The following is a 17631-nucleotide window of genomic DNA, read 5'->3' as shown; positions in this document are numbered from 1 at the left end:
AGATCAGATATTAGGAAGAAATTCTTTATTGTGAGGGTGGTGAGGCACTGGAACTGGTTGCCCAGAGAAGTTGTGAATGCCCATCCCTGGAAATGTTCAAGGCCAGGTTGGATGGGGCTTTAAGGAACCTGATCTAGTGGAAAGTGTCCCCACCCATGGCAGGAGGTTTGGAACTGGATAATATTTAAAGTTCCTTCCAACCCAACCCATTCTATGATATGATTGTATGATACAGAAGTGGGGAGGGGGAAGGCAAGAGCAACATGGAATTCATTAAGGTACACAGCATTTAACATTGCTGGTTTCCACATAAAGAAATCTCTTGGCTAAATTTTCATTCAAAAGAGTGGCTTTTCGTTGGATTATGAGAATTCTAAAGTAATGTTTTTTCCACGTAATGGAAAACAACCCAAAAGGCAAGGGCTGTTAGAATCAAATGAGCCATTATCAGACTAATTAAACAGCAACTGAAAAAAAAAAAGACACCACTGCGAGAAACCCAGGGAATAAGAGAGCCTGAAAGGAATGAGAAGCACATGTTTTGTCAGTCCTGGAGTGGAGCTCAAAACAGGTGCTTTACAATACTAATCCCCCCTGAAAGCTCCAGTCCTTGGGGAATCCAGTGCTGGTGGCAGCTATCTCCTAACTCCAAGATTACACTGTGGTTTTGAGGATAGAGGAACTAAGTAATGACATTTAACTGTCAAAGATTTAAGATGGGAGATTTTAAGGACTGACTGATAATGAAATAGGAAAAAAGCCTGCTGTCATTTTAAACTATTTGGTATAATTTTTACATATTAAACGACCTGAGGCACTGAAATTACTGCCAATAACTTTTTTCCAGGTGTACATCATAAGTGTAATGATGGTAAAAGTAGAACAACAGTGAATAATATGTGCATCAAATTATCTAATGATTTTTCAAAAGTGCACCAACACCATGTTGCACCAAGTTCCGGCTTTACAAAGAGCTTTATCAGAAGTCAACTATTTTCTTAGAAGCCATAAGAAATTAAAGAAAACCCTTAAGAATATATTTGTAATCATATTTAAGACGTAAGGATTTTTAGACTATATTAAAATGTTTAAAAATAGAAAGTGAAAAGTGATAACTGTATAAATACTTCAAAGCATAAAGAGGAAAACCAGGAATGCTTATACAGGAAATGACATGTGAAACAAGCCGAAATGGGCTTGAGCTAATGAAATGGAAGTTCCACCTGAAAATTAGGGAGAAAAATGACAGGGAGGATAATCAAATAGACAATGGAAGAAAAAAGTGTCTTAACAGGGAAGAGAAACCAAACCCATAACGAATTCACAGTAGAGCTTTCTAGCATACATACAGTGTTAATATGACAGCACAACTCATTTTAAACACAAAATACTGAGAGAAAAATCCTCCATTTCCTAGCCATTAGAGTGTACTTCAATCCATTCTCACAGCGTAAAAACATAGTTATGCAACATCTTCAACTGCATTTGAAAACTTTAAAATTGTTTTAAAATATATGCAACAACCTCTCTGAAAAAAAATGAACCACTACAGTGGTGAGGCCAGACTTGAATTTTGTTCTGTAGCATAACTGAAGGGCATGGTGCAACTCAGAAGATTTACATTAAGTAAACTGAAGAAAAACATGAACCGCTGAATAAACTCTGCCACTTTGGACACTTGGATGAAATAAGTATCAGCTAATCGAGCCTAAACATCTGCTATAAACACACCCAAACTCCACACACCACCCCCTAATTCTAGTCAGATACTGCTCTCAAGTTTGAATAACTTATCAATGGTACCTGTCACACATCCATGGTAAATATCATTCAAGGAACAACAAACTGCCAAAACGTAAAATAACTTGGTTCCCTCTCCAGAGTCTATCAGCCTGCTTCCTCCTCTCCTCGCTCCCTGTACATATGTTAAACCTGGGGATTGCTTTCTCCATGAAAAAATAGGTGCATTCAATGATGATACTTAGAATAATCACTAATAGATATCACAAGCTGGGTCATGTGTTGGCTTAGAAATAGATGACAATAAATTACAAAGCATGAAGAAAAGCCACCCTGCTGGTTCTCTACAGTCAAAATGAAGTGTTTCATACCCCAATGCAACCTAGAGCAAATGGCCAGTCCCTGGGCAGTTACGAGCTTGGGTTATGAGCACTTTCCTGCTTCTCTAACTCTAACATTGATTTTCAAATTAACAAAAACTTCCATATTCCTTCCTTGATGACAACCTTGAATCCGCTTTCTAAATTCTCCACTCTTTTCAATATTAGAAATAGGACGGGGAATAGGCCTTTTGAAACGTCTGTTCATAGCAGGAGCTCAAACAGATCACACTGAGCTGAGGTGCAAACTAAGGTCCTGAATGGCTGATGAACATTTAAAATCACCCCAAGTCACCAAACAACATTAAGAGTTCCAGCAGTCATTACAAGATATGCAAAAGTATCACTGGAAACCGCCAGGACTTTTGTGGTTTTGTTGAGAGCAATTTCTTAATGGACTTAATAGATTCTAAGTTACATCCCCTGTATGGGTTTTTTTTGTGTGTATTTTGGATTTCTTTGGGGGATGGGGTAGGTTTGTTGGGGAGGCTTAGTGGGTTTTTTTTTTCTTGTTTGCTTGGTTTTCCTTTGTTTGGGTTTGTTTTTTTTGTATTCCCTGGAAAAAAACCTATCTTCCAATTCGGTTTATGGTTTTCCACATTTTTTGGCATAAGCAACTCTTCCTTAGTCCCAATATGCCTGTGAAATTTAGGTACCCTGTATCAGGTGATACAGGTAAAAGAAACGGTCAAGCACAACAGCGACAATGTTTTGGGAGGAAGAAAAAGAAATATATTTAGAACTAGGTCAGTAACTTGCTTAGCAGCCAATGCTGGCTGGCCATGTCAAATGCCAACAGCACTTACAAGCAATTCCCTCTTCAGAAATAAAGTTACTTTTCAGCAAGGAAAGTTTTGGTTCAAATACAGTAGAAAGCCAATCATGCCCATTTTAAAATGTACTAAAATGCCTGCTTTCAACATAATCATATTTTAAGAAGATTAAAGATACAATATACCTGCTCGCTTCGTCAGGAATTAAGTGCATAATAATTTCCCATTCGATCCAAAAATCATTCCTGCACAATCCAACATTATTTTCTTCATATCATATTTGTCTGAAAACGCACACATTTCCTTCAAACAAATGTCTCCAGTCTCTGGACAAACTAATCTCCAGTCTCACAAGAGAATTCTAATAAGAACAGAAAATGCACCTTTGCCAACAGCGTCCCTAACAGAGTATATTCCTTAACTGCCAGAAAAACTGACATTCTGCTAATAATTTCCACCAAATTTCCACCCCTCTCACACAGCAGAAAGAGTGACTTGCAGAGTGACTTGCAGTATGTAACACATTTAAATTGGACCCTCCAACAAACCTGTAAATTTACAGGGCACAAACAAGATGCTTGGCTGTATTAACTATGAATCCAAAACTGATCCACTACTGCATGTCTAAAAGTCCTAGACATGTTTGGACATCTCACTCCCAGCACATTTCCCAAAATATTCATTATTTTATTTACATTGTTGCTTTTTAAATGAAGATTTAGACGTGCAATGAAAGCAATTTGTTTTAATTTCTTCCATTTAAAAAAAAAGCTTTAGGGTGCTTTATTCTTGAAGCTACATTTATGATTATTGAGTTTCCAATATGGAGTGAGAAAAGTTATGCAGTGAAGTATATAGGCAAAATTTTACTTCTGAGACAATGCATTTATTCCAATTCAAAGCTCAAAAAAAAAATAAATCTTAATTTCCTACAGGGACAAGAACATCTCAGAAGTTTTTATAGCATGCAAATAACAGACAGTCCTCAAAGAACCCCTGTGTATAAAGTTTTGGGTTTTAAGACACGTTACAGAGAAAATTGGATGTAACAGGAGCAAGAAGTATAAAAACATTCTGAGAATAAGTCAGAAGAAAGAAAGAAAGAAAGAAAGTGTTATGGCTAGAACAGTTATAGTTTGTTTGGAAAAAAATTTAAAGAAAACTTATACCCAAAGGACAGAAAACTTTTCCCCCCCAGGCTTTGATAATTTTGTTCAAGTTTTCTTTCCAATATGACTTGAATGAAGGGAGGATACTTTTGAAACATCACTGACATAGTTATGTGTTCACTTTAAATATAAAAGCAATAGCAGAATCTGGTTCCAGAGGCTATGTGAAGCCACACAGATGGTAGCTTTAATCCAAAATGCAAATTAAAAGCCTTCCACTAAAATTCTCAAAATAAAAAAGTGTTTCAAATTAGTAGGCTGCTGCAAACAACTAGAAAAGTCCAAAATGAACAATTTTTTAATTCAGTTTTACAATTAACATTTCATGTACAATTTTTATTTTGTGTACCTTACGAAGAAAATATTTACTTCATAAAATTCAGATCGCTACCAGTAGAAATTACAAAACTTGACACAGACTGTCACTTCCAGTACTGATAACAACCCAGAGTCAGACCCCACCTCTAAGTTTAACTGCATGTGAAAACCAGAACTTAATTGCAAGCTATAGCAGCAATGGTACCATGTGATTTGTATGTGAATTAAGTGGAATTGATTGAAAGATGTGCAGATGTGCCTTTAAAACACCCCACGCTCAACGTGCACACAAAATGGTGCAGGGAGAGGACAAGCACCAGCCCCTCAGGCTGACAAGACTCTGCTTTCCCTGGTACAAGGTGTTCACCTCTGGCATAAAGGTTAGAGCATAAAGGCCACCTCTACCAGATGAACATCTCGTCTGCATAAGGTGTAAATAATCCATTAAACATTTCTGGTGCTCACTTAATCTGAGTGGTTTACAGTGTGGTTTTAGTAGCTAACAGTATTTGATAGTACAAGGCACAAATTAGCTGATTTTACAGAAGTTTAAATTAATTATTAAAAGCTTTGAACAAAAATGGAGATAAAAATTTTGCTCAGAAACAGATGATGCTTAATTTTACCCTTAAAATGTATTTCATAGCAAAAATCACAAAACATTATGAGTAAAAACTGGAGGACACATGCATTTATGCCAGTACAATTCTGCTTCCTTGAAAGGGCATGCAAGTTACCCCATGAGTCAGTAAATGCAATGGAAAAATTCCAGCTGACTACCTTCCTATAATTTTATGGAATTTTCAGCTCAACAAAAAGTCCCCTCTAGAAACATATTATAGTTTTGACTTAGATATTTTACATGCAGTATGAACACTTAACAGTCTCATTGTTTCCAGCAGTAGAACCTCTACCTACACTCTCTACACAGGCAAAGGGTCTACACAAAGGTAAAAGCAACCCAACAAAGTCAAAAAAGAGTGACAGAGAACAAAGAGTAAAGGCAGTAACAAGGTAAAAGACATCCTCTGACACAAAGCTATGCACGGTAAGTGGAGAGTTAATAAGCACATCCCCGTGTCAAACACAGCAGGACAGAGAGATAACTAAGCAATCTCCTTTAAATCTGCTCTTGGTCAAGCACTAAAAACACTCTCCATGAGCTTCTTGGGTAGATACATTAAAAGTCCATCAGTCAATGTCTGAATGTCCTTTGAAAAAATCCAGCAAAACTGTACCAGAAGTAATACAGTTGCAGAGTCAGTCGTACCAATATCAGTCCTTTGACAATGCAGGTGATTAGCTAATACTAATTGATGAAACATTTCACAATTTTATATATACAAGAGGCCTGGGTTCACTAAGAAGAGAACTGCTGCTTGTCCTTGAGGAAGATGGTCTTGTTTCTCCTTTTTGAGGCAACGCTCATCTAAAGGAACAGTGGCTGGGTTTCAAAGCTGACAATTCCATACAAGTCATTAAGGAGGCCAAAGAGCAGCAGTGGCTGAGAACTTCCTATGAGATATCAGAAACTTTCAGCAAGATGGGTGACTATGAGCTCCAGGAGTCAGGCTGAGTACCAGTGAAGTCCAGGTGGCTTGGAAGGAAAATAACAGTCCAAACACAGGGTTGATACCTGTTCTCACCCCTTCAAGTTACCAAATTATAACTGGCTCATAGGGGAGAAAAGGGAAGAACAAGCATTTTTATCTCCTTTAAATCTCAGCTGCAGTTTATCCATTAGGTCCACAACCAACAACAGCTAGGACCCACAAACAGTACAGAGGTTGCATGCTGGCCATGGGAAATCCCATTTATTTGATTGGCGGGGGTGAAAAAAAGTTTTAAAAGTCTTCTGCACAGGCCTATTTCCACAAAGATATAAACAAGCCTTAAATTTCAAAATTTAAATTCACTCAAAGAGAATTAACATGATTCATCACTGCAATGGAAGCGCCTCCAAAAAAAAATTAAGATGACTCTCTATGTATCTTTTTTCCCAGGAAGACTTTGCTCACTTCTCACGACAGAGAGACTTTTTACTACATTTAAATGTGCTAAAGAATTAAAGGAAATTAATATTTAAATAAACATATATGCTCAGACCAGTTAAGTTTACCATCCTTAAAATAACCTACTTATGTGGAAAGTGCAAGACGCACGTGAAGGTGAAGATTATAGTTATACAGAAAATACAGAAGGAATAAACCAAATTCATTTTCCACTGCAGAACACAGTAACAGCAAAAAATCAGTAGCATGAAAAGTGACTTTACGATTTTTAGGTATGCTTTTATAATCAGCATAGGCCAATTTCAGACTATAATAAAATATTAACACCAAAAAAGGCAAACTGAGCATGTAAAAAGGAAACTATGCTTGAAAGGTATCGAGTTCTTGGAAAGTATTAGAAAGTTGGTGACAATTATTCTGGGATTTTTATATGTTTAACATCATGTTTTCATAATGCAGGAAGATTACCAGAAACATGTTGTAAGATTCTGTGTTAGAAATTACACTGTTCAACATTTTCATAAACACACAGAAGATGAATAGCAAGGTCACACAGCTTGTTAAAAGCTGTATCATTGTCAGCTTAAAGCTTGTTAAAAAGAGCTACAGAAAAATCTCACAGTACTGAACCAAAGTAATTCAATTGATTAGAACTTTCCAAAAGCTGATAAATGTAAAGAAATGTGAGATAGCTGTGTACATTTATGAATTCAAGCTTATTCAGAAGAGTTATGGTTGTTCTGAAAAACACATACCTGCTACATTTTTTACTACTGCTGAGCTCCTAACAAAAGATTTAGAAATGAACAAAACATCCTTTTAGTGTGCCAATATTTTTAATACTGCACATGGTTCAAGTCACCCATCTTTAACAGTTTGCTGAAACATGGTAAAAATAATTTAAAATCATTTAAAACACCATTAACACAAAAAATTTAGAGTTAACAGAGGTAAAAGTAATAGGCACACCCACCACCAAACATATTAAAAAGTCTGCCTTAGTAACTAAAGAGAAAAGAAGGGGAAGAAACCTGTTTACAATAATAATATTGCTGTTTGACTTTTTTTTAAAAAATACACTAAAATTGATATCGTAATATTTTAAGTGACAGCAAGTCCAGTCATTTTTTTGGATTCATATGCACCAAAGAGTGACAGAATCATAGAATCATTTTCACCAGAAGAGACAGTCATTTCTGCTAGTCTAACCCCCCACTTAAAGCAGGGTGAGCTACAAAACCCTGGCTGCTCATGGCATTGTCCACTCAAAGTACCTCCAACCACAGAGATTTCACAGCCCCTTTTGGAACCGCGTTCCAGTGTTTAACCACTTCTACGGTGACAATTTTTTCTCCTTGTGTACAACTGCCATCTCTGGTGTTGCCACTCACAGCAGTTCCTTCTCACTCAGTCCCCGTGGATCTCTGAGAAGAGCCTGGCTCTGTGCTGTAAACCCTCCAAACAGTTACTCGAAATGAGATCTCCCACCAACCTTCCCTTCTCCAGGCCAAACAAACTCAGGCCTTTCAGCCTCCTTTGTACATCATGAGATGAATGGCTACTGCCACATCCTGAGTTCTTTCTAAAATGAAAGTGCTGAGCTTTTCTCATTTAAGAAATAAATTGCCCAACAAAACAGCAATTTTTCACCACCTTTGAGGAGCACGCAAATTTCTATCTAAACACTCAGATACTTGCATCACAACAACATTACTACTGACATTTTTAGCCCTGAAGAAGAGAACGATGCAAAGATGGAACCTTCCATGATCCCTTATTCAAGATGAATATGTACAAGGAGTACACAGAAAGAATGGAATAAGTTCACATCACCTTTGAAAAAAAAAAAGTCAAAGCATCTTTCACAAAATCTAAAGTAACTTCAATAATGACAAGTTGAAGTTACAAAACAAAAAACATTTGCTGCCCTGGAAGATAGAGGAGAAGGATGGACAATGAGAGATTTGATACAGGTTACAGCCTACAGGAAGCATCAGTTTGAGTTAACATAATATCAGGGTGTTCTCACCCTTCTTCCCACACAACTTTCAGTATGTCTTGCAAAACAACTTCAAAATAATTTTTGAAAAGCATGAACAGACATTACCAGTCCCAGCCAGTCAGCAACTAATCCATTAAAGTAACTTTTATATTCTGCTAACTTTGCCAGGTCAGAGCAGAGTTTTGTTCAAATGTGTGACTTGAGTTCATGAAAACACTGGCATCTGGGCTACTTCTATGCACTGACAAAACAATATTAGGAGATTTTCTTATCAACATCAAACTGTATTCCTAATGAAAAATGTTTGCCCAGCCATGAATATTCATATTCTGCCTAACAGAATGAAATACAATTATTTTCTACCTGTAACTGCATTCTGTACATACAGTTATGGCTTTGAGCAGGCCAACTGTCAACAGAAAATATGAACTGGTAACTCCTAAGTCTAGTTTACTCTTTGTCCTAATCCATGCTGCTTTTACAACTGCTTGCTTTGCTTGAAGTGCTGAGATGGAAATCAAAAGGTCTTGATTCCCTTCCTGAAGCTTCATCTCATTAATGTGGATTCTCCAGTCAGGACCTTGAGTGCACTTCCATCACCCTAGGTAGGGCTTTAGCTGCCAGAAGAGCTCTATAAAGAGGAAGATGCATCCATCCAGGTCTGCTTCCTTCCTTTTTGCAAAAATGTTAAAATTCCTGATACCTAATAACCCTCTGTGCTGTCCTAATGTCATTTTCATGGCTGGTGACCTGTCGATGCACAAAGATCCTAAAGGAGCTCTTCACACAAATATCCCATGAGAAGTTCCTTTAGCTACACCATTTGTTTCACAAGCTCAAGTCCCTACCCATGATCACAAACCACAGTTGTTATTCCAAGGCCATAACAGCTGCTCAAAGTGAAACTGTAATTTTTCTGGAAGCTTTGTATCATTCCAATACAACTAAGTTTTCGGTTCATGTCACTGAAAATCAGTGACAAGCAACTCAGTCGACCATTATGCACTATCTCTGCACTCCAGAAAGATCAATACAGTAGTAGCACTACTCGGATATCCAGGAAAGCCTGTGGCAGGTGCAATGACCAAGGGCTCACTACCCAGAAGGCAAAACACTCTCTCAGCCAGTGCTTTCAGCACAAGCAAATAATGTACAGCAATGGTGCCACACCACTTGCGTTCAGCATGGATTAGTCTCTTTTGATGTTTGTTTTTTTCCGGTGATGGGTCAAAAGTCACTTTTTGCAGATCTGATTTCTACACACTGGTCTTGAACAGCTGCCAACAGTCTATGGTTGTGACAAAGGGCACAGTCTCAGAGTACCTGAATGAAGAAGGGAGAGCAGGTGTGTGACAGCAATCAGGGGCAGTCGACAGTCCCGTGGTTGCTGAACAAGCGCACGGTGAAGCAGCACAGCAAACTGGGAGCCAAAACATCGGGATCCACATCAGCGAGGCATGTGACTGGACAACCACACAGCTGCAACCTCGCTGAGGCAACAACCAAGGCCAAAGGCCTGAGCTTAAAGACATCTCCTGAAGCAAAGGGGAACCCTGACAAGACTTCTCACAGCTCTTTCCAGAGCAGTTCGAATCAGGATTAAATGGCTGCACCACATCCAAGATCAACTTGAGCACCGGCAGCCAAATAAACTGCTGGAAGATGGGGTATTTGGGCCCTGACACCTCCTATCCTACAAATACCTACTGTTCCTTCTTTTGGCAATGATGCAGATAACTGGTGTCAGCAACAGCAGTCAGTAAAATTCTGACACCTTTATTTCCTATTCACAAGAATTTAACATCATTTTTAAAAAACACCTGCATCTGTTTTTCCTACTTCTTTTCAGCAAAGCTGTAAGCAACCCAGCCAACGAAGCTGTCTACAGCTCAGGATGGGCAGGAGAAAGGTTCTGATCTGGCATGGGACAGGAGTTTGCTGAATATTTCCTTTTTATTCTGCAAACATCACATAGTCCTTATGATCCAGGTACGGAGAATGTTTTAGAATTAACTTTAAAAGCAAGACTGCAATTTTTATTTTCAAAGAAGTACTGACAGTGTAGTCTACAATGCTTCACATATTATTTTAGAAGTAACATTAAGGTCAAATATGGTAACTACACCATCTCAAAACTTTAAAGATTGTATGAAATTGGTGATAAAGAAATATCTTTTCTATTTCAACCAACTAGATCCACCAAAAACACCTGCGGGGCATGTGCCCCTACCACTGGTCCTTGACCTTGAAGTTTTAGCTCTTACAATTGCCAAGAGGAGCACTTCTACTAGAAATTTAATCTTATAATGCAACAGATGAAGCAAAAGGACAACTGTAGAAGAAGCATGCATAGGGACAAATGGTAATAATGTGTCATTAGGGTTCAGAATTACCACTTAATTTTTACCGCCATTAATTTTGTATATATTGTTCTAACAGGCTTCCTTTTGGAAGCACCACTACTGGTAGCATCACTGCAGCTGATGAGAAGATAAGGTACACACAAAAAACCTAAAGCAACTTCTGTATACATGTGTGTATGGAAGAGAAGATTTTGCTCTCCCAATGTCAAGAAACTCCTCTGGGCTATAATTACAGAGACCCATCTTATTTCCTACCACCTGAAAAATGAAAAACAATCTCCCAGTTATTCTTTAATTGCTTATAAGAAAGTCTACTCTCATAATCTACTTAAAAAAATGAAACCAAACAAACAGAAAAAAACCACACCACCCAAAAAATACCCAAATCATAAACCCCCTTTAACCTCTACTTTACTATTATACTGTCCAGTGTACCAAAAATGTAGGTGTTAGGAAAGGAAATTTCAGAATAGTTTCTTAAAATCCATTGTTTCCACAGTTACGTATTTCACTGGAGCAGCAACAGGGATAAGAAGTCCAGTGACAAGAACCTTGTTATCATATTGAGACGAAGGATGATTAAGGTCAATCATTACAACACTTCATCATTCTGATTCCAACCTTGGTTTGTTTTCCTGACTTGCATCTTTAAAAGATGGTGCTTTTCCCCTTCCAAAAAGCAGCATCTATTTGAGAATTAAGGTGATTTGTGCAGGATGAAAAGCGATGGCCTGTCCATAGGTCACGCAGTTGCATTTATATACCCTTGACAACAAGCACAGTCCTTACTCCAAATCAAGAGAATTTTATTGCATTTCCTCCCCAGTCACAGACCAAAATGAGAGCCTTCTAGAATTTACCCAGTCCCACTTCAGACAGAGAAGGATATGGCTCTTTTAAAAGGTAAAGTAAAATTTTTTAATACACAAAGACCAGGGCTACTACTTAAAGGAGCAGACTTCTGAACAGTTGGGGTTTTATAAACTTTCAAAGCAAAATTTTTTCAGTGTATGGAATATTAATGAAAGAAATATTCTTTCCAGTACTAACATTTAGCCTACACTGGTGAAAGCTGAGAAGCAAAGGTAATTGAGAATGGTATCAGCTGTGTTTCTCGAATATAAATGCCATTGTTCAAGGTGTGCTGATCCCAGCTAATACATGTTCTGCTTTCATAAAGTTCTAAAGCAAAACGACCCTAAGGAAGGCATTAAAAAAAAAGCAGCTAAAAAAACACATCAAAAACACCCAAAACAATGCAAAATTTTAGTAAGCAAAAAAAATTCAGAACAAGAGATACACAGTGTTACACAGAAGTGTCATACCAACGTGTATTTTCCCAACAAATGATATAAAATGTAGAATTGCAATGCACAAATTCTATAAACCCAAAAGAACATATTCCGTGAAGAAACTGAACATTCAGAACTGCACAACGCAATAGGCACATAAGAGGTTCCTTGTTAAAGCCGAAATGCATCTCTTCTGGGAAATGCCTTCTGAATACATAAAGGATATTTTCATAATGAATGTCACATCTTTTTCCCCCTTCCTCCTCGACAACACTTCCAATTCTTTTACAAGCTGCAGAGCACTTTAAAGGGGCTCTGTCTGAACGATTCACACACAAAAAAAAGGCTTCGCAGCACACCAAAGGTTTGCCCTTCTTCTACAGAAACGGTATAGGGATAACTTGGCTTTTCCCTCCCCCACTCAGTACCTTTCTGGGGTAGTGACTTCACATCCTTTGACATCAGCACAGCTTGAAAGGGGGATGGGAGAGTTACGGCAGAAAGCAGTAAAACCTGCTTTTAACTATGTAAGCAATGCCTTCCCGAATTCTTAAACCTTCCCCAAACACGGTTAATGCAAAACGGGCTTTGCTCTCCGCCGGTTTTACTGCGGCTGTAACAAACCGAGAGGGACCGGGCTACAAAGGACTTCCTGCTCCCCTTCTCCGAGCTCCACAATAGCCATTTATTCGCTCGTCAGAGGGTCGCGAATCACTCTCACCCGCACAATAACTCACCTCTAATATGCAAAAGGGCCACGGGCTGGAACGGCCCATTGGAATTGGCTGCGTCAACCACCATCCTGCTGCCAGCTCTGTTACATGTCAACATCTAGGCTCCAGCAGGCACAGCACTGTATTCCTTAAGGCAAGAAACCAGCCTCCATTTTAGTTTAAAAAAAGACAGAAACTGAAGCGCTCTGCAGCTGGAGGGAACTGGCTGGGGAGTGATGTCAGCGGGCGGGAGGAGCCCCATTGGCCGACGGCAGCAACTTCAAATGACACCGAGGAGGCCGCGAATGAGCGGCGGCCGGTGCGGGCTCCCCGCAACCCGCGCCCCCGAGCGGCTGCGGAGATGACGGGGCCGCTGCCTGTGGTTGGGGGGGGTATTTAGTTTTTTATTTTTTTTGTTAAACCAGGATGATCTCATTGCTGCTGTTACATCCCCGCCCCCGCGAGGATATTCAGTAGCACCTGCTAGAAAGAGCGCATGCCTTTTTCCCAGCCCCCCGCCCCTCTCTCCTTAACCTTTCCTTCAGCGAGGTTGCCCAGGATTACCAAATCGGAGTTCAATTTAACCGTGAAAAATCACAGCGTTAAGGGCAACATCTACAAGTTTACCTCTCAAGGGCCATAATAAAAGGCAGTTGGCAGTCAGATACAGGTCTTTCAATTGTTATTATTGATGATTTAGAAATACAAAACCTCACAAGCATTCCATAAACTGTTTTATCACCGGTTGCTACTATGTACCTTATTCATAAAAATATGTCCACATTACAAGCAGGAGATGAAAACCTCATGTTCCATGCTTAATATATCTTTCAATCTAGAAATGGACCTGAATATTTCTTTCAATCCAGAAATGTAAACCTCAATGTAAAATTGCACCTGAATATTTCTTTCAGTCTAAAAAAGGAACTACCTTAAGATTATGCTGTCAAACTTGGATATTGAAAAACACTGGTTTTCCTTTCTAGAAAGGTCAGTAATTATAAGTAACTTTTTAGATTATTATTAAAAACTACAGTCTTGGAGGACTAAGAACCAATATATAAGCATATGAAAACAGTTTTGCTTCATAATCCCAGAAATAAAAAAAAAAAAAGCACAGCACAACAATTCCTAAACTTGTTAGTTCAATTACTTAAGATATTTGGAACAAAACTGTAAGGAACCTTTTCTTTATCATATGAGACTTGCACATTTATTTTTACAGGGAGCTATTTGAAGGACCATTTTGTCTCCTAGGTACTGCACCCCTGGGAGTGATGTGCAGAGAAACTGGTACTGTTACACTTGTACCATCTCCAAATCTAATCTGTGCTTCTCCCCAAATACTGTATGGGACATACTGGTTTTAATAAGCATTTAGATTACTTATTCTATCACACTGTCCTAACTCATATCTGCTCCAAAAAAATGGAATACATCAGAAAATAAGACACTTTTCATTTAGGTAATTTGCTGATGAAAATTTGAAATAAAAACAAATTATAGGGCATATACATACCTGGTTAGGAAAATTATATTGCACTACAATAATACACTGTCAAAGGTGATTTAGAGTTGTTCTGAATATTATTCAACTGGATGAAGGGAAAAGATTAACTGCAATACAAAAAAGAGGAACATCACCCATAAGACACAAAGAAATCAATTGGATTTAGTGATTGCTGACAAGGCCCAATTTGAAGTAGTACCTCCTGGGTAAAGTAGTACCTTCCAAATGAGAAAGACAACAAAACTTGAAAATATTACTTAGTTAAAAAAACTTCAGCTCCTCTGAGATTTTGATGTGGTTGTTTGTTTGTTTGTTTTTTAATAGAAAGGACTTGACTGAGAACATCCAAGTATTTTAAAGAGTAATTATGGAGGTGGAAGGAATTAGTTTTTCTACATTCAGTACAAACAGTAAATGCATCCTCCACCAAGGAAGATCAGGTTAGAAATTAAAGGAAATCTTCTCACAGTTAGCATACTGAAACAAAATAAAAGACTGTATACTTTCTAATAATTTAAAAAATGGCCAAACATAATGAGTGATGTATACGTAATTGATCCTGCTTTTGAGATCATCAAAATAGACTACATGAATTTCTGATGCCTTTTTAAACCTTTTCCCTAAGACTACAGAGATTCAAATCCTTTATGCTTCCAGTCTGGGCAAAATCAGGGAAGGTGTATTCTCAAAAATGTCAGGCTCTTATCTGTATATCCCCTGGGTATACCTTAGAATCACAGAATCAAGGTTGGAAGAGACGTTTAAGATCATCAAGTACAACCTTCAATGTGGAGCTTTAGTCTTATGAAACAAAAAGCTACCATAGCCTTTAAAAACCCCTAGATTTAAAACCAAAACCAAGACTGACCTCAAACAAGCTTTTCTACAAGATTTTGATGGATGAAGGAGAAAACTGAACAACTCAAGTAATTTCTTGAAATATTTTCACATGTAGAATCTTGTGGCAAATTCTGTTTCTTTTCCCCATCTTAAAGTACAACAAGATCGTTCCATAGTGATAAACTGCAGTATAAAATGGCAAAAAATTAGGTTTAAAATTCCAGCTTATCTGGTAACCATATCTTTAAGAGCAGCTGCTCTATCACTCCTCCTCTCTACTTTAATGGTCAGCTGCTGCTTGTGTATCTCTCTCAAACTCCCTGCACAGATTAAACGGCTGTGAAGACTACTGGTCCAATGGGACACAACAACAGAGCAGAAAGGGAATATTGCTTTAGTTTCAGTGCCATTCATTTCCCATTTCATACAAAAGCATGCCTTTCAAAGTTGGAGGTTCATTAGAAAATTTTAGGTAATGGTTTAAGACTCAACCCCCCTCCAGTGTTCTTCACTAGAGAGAGTAAATGTGACATTTGTGGTGCCAGCAGTCGTACTGGCAGAACACCAAGTCACATTCAGTAAGTTTTCTTTTGCAAGAACCACATACCCTGTTCCCATTTCTTCCTCTTTGAAGGACTGTGTTAGAACTGAGGCCAGTACTTAGTAAACCACCAAGAAACTGGTTACAAGAGCCATAATTCAGTGTATTTCTGGTGTAATTCTGACAGGACATCAGTGGAGCTGAAGTGTTTTTATCTTTACAAGACCTTTTACTTGTTAACAACATCTGCAATCTTCTCACCAGTCCTACAGATCGAGAGGTACATTTTGCTCAGGAGGTTTGTATACCCTCCCTTTGTTTCAGCCTTAAAATATTTGATTTGCCACCAAAGGAAAATATTTACTTAAGCTGAATTATTTTGAGCAACTTCATTTGGGAAAAAATTGCAAAGAAAACTGAGTTAGGAATTGACATACTAATGGGAAGGGAAAGAATATCACAGTGCAAATGGAACAGAGCTAGTGACTATCAATGGGAGGAAAAAGAGCTTACTTTAACAAATTTATGAAGACACTTGTGTTGCGAGAGAATGAAAAACTGTATTAACTTCAGCTATCCATTTTTTAGAATTAAATGAATGAAAAAACATTGATGGTATAGTGAAACTAGCAATTACAGGTTTCCTCTCAACCCTGCTCATTGCTTCCAACTTTCTGATGATGGGAATGAAGGAAAATTCCTATAAAGTTCTCAGGATGTAATTTAATGTGTCACATTTATAGAATCGTAGAATTGTTTGGGTTGGAAGGGACCTTAAAGATCATCTAGCATGCAGCACTACAGCTGGTGAATACTCTTTACACTTGAAGGCTATGTAGCACTTTTAAAAAAACAAACACTCCATTTGGGTTGTGATTTTGAAAACAACCCTCCTCCCCCCCTTTCCATCCCCCTACAACACACAACGAATTCACCTGCCCAAAGGTTGCCTTTATTTCCATTCTAAACCAGCTGCTATTCTAACTGAGAGTGACAGAATCAACAACATAAGATAATTAAAATTGCATGAACTTGTATTGACATTAAGACACCTTGGCTGGTTACCTTTCAGACTGTAGGAGGAGTTTTCATGTTCTGATTGAGAGAGGAGGGGAGGGTATTTAGTCTGAGCTCTAAGGTTACTAAAGGCATAGCTCCACAATTGCTGAAGTTGCTATTCCTCAGCAACCTAAGCCAGCCCTGTTGCAGACTGCTTCAGGCCCTTTCCTGCATTCCTCTCCTTATATTTGAAAATATTATTTTCTCATTTGCTTCAGTTGCCATTAGACCCACAGCTGAGTTGGTGCAGTCCACTAAGCCAACAGAAAGCTACTTTATTGTCAGGTTAGTTAGACTGTGTTCCATGGCAGTCTAAGCTGAGCTAAACCTATATGAGCTACTGCTGCCATCCCATCTCTTCTGAGGCACAGGTGCACAACTGCCTGGAGTTGCTGCACGACGGCTTGTGCAGCTGCATGGTCGAACCAGATTAGGGATCCTGAGCAGAGTTAAAATGAGAAGAAAAACAGTGAGTTTGAGCCATGTTGATTCCATTATCTGGCCCACCAGACAGCAACCCAAAAAAGGGATAGGAATAAACATGACTTGTTTTCTCTGGTAGGAGCAATGTAGTTTACTTCCCCCCCTCCAATTACAGCCTACGCAAAACTTACTGTTCTCACAAATGATGACAGGCTGTAGAAAATAAGGGTCTCATCACAACCCTGAACTCAAAGAGAATAACTTTGTTTTAAAGGAGAAAAGGTACTGGATACTACACATTCTGGAGGAAAAAAACATAGAAATAGAAATGATGCTGGGCTTGTCCTACGGGGTTCTGATTCAATTCCAAAAGACAGCCAAGAAGAAATTCTTCAAGAAAACAGAGGCAATCAACACCATATTAATATCAAGCTATCAAAAGAAAACAGATAAGGAAAAAATCCTTACCTGGATGATAAATGAAAGGGGTATGAAC

General features: G+C 38.4%; 1 protein-coding gene across 1 annotated transcript in view; it reads right to left on the bottom strand.

The window, feature by feature from the left end:
* The window catches only part of PPP2R5C (protein phosphatase 2 regulatory subunit B'gamma), a 49449-nt gene extending 36448 nt beyond the window's left edge, over nt 1-13001 (bottom strand). The window contains exon 1 of the mRNA XM_008919474.3: nt 12787-13001. Within this exon, the coding sequence (XP_008917722.1) occupies nt 12787-12880 (94 nt within the window). The 5' untranslated portion in view covers nt 12881-13001. The remainder of the gene's footprint in view (nt 1-12786) is intronic.
* Between the last annotated feature and the right edge of the window lie 4630 nt (nt 13002-17631).

The sequence above is a fragment of the Manacus vitellinus genome, unplaced genomic scaffold (genome assembly GCF_001715985.3).
Source record: "Manacus vitellinus isolate BGI_N305 unplaced genomic scaffold, ASM171598v3 scaffold_6_pilon, whole genome shotgun sequence".
NCBI classification, from domain to species: Eukaryota; Metazoa; Chordata; class Aves; order Passeriformes; family Pipridae; genus Manacus; species Manacus vitellinus.
Note: the sequence above shows the minus strand (reverse complement) of the source record. Positions and strands in the feature narration are given on the sequence as shown.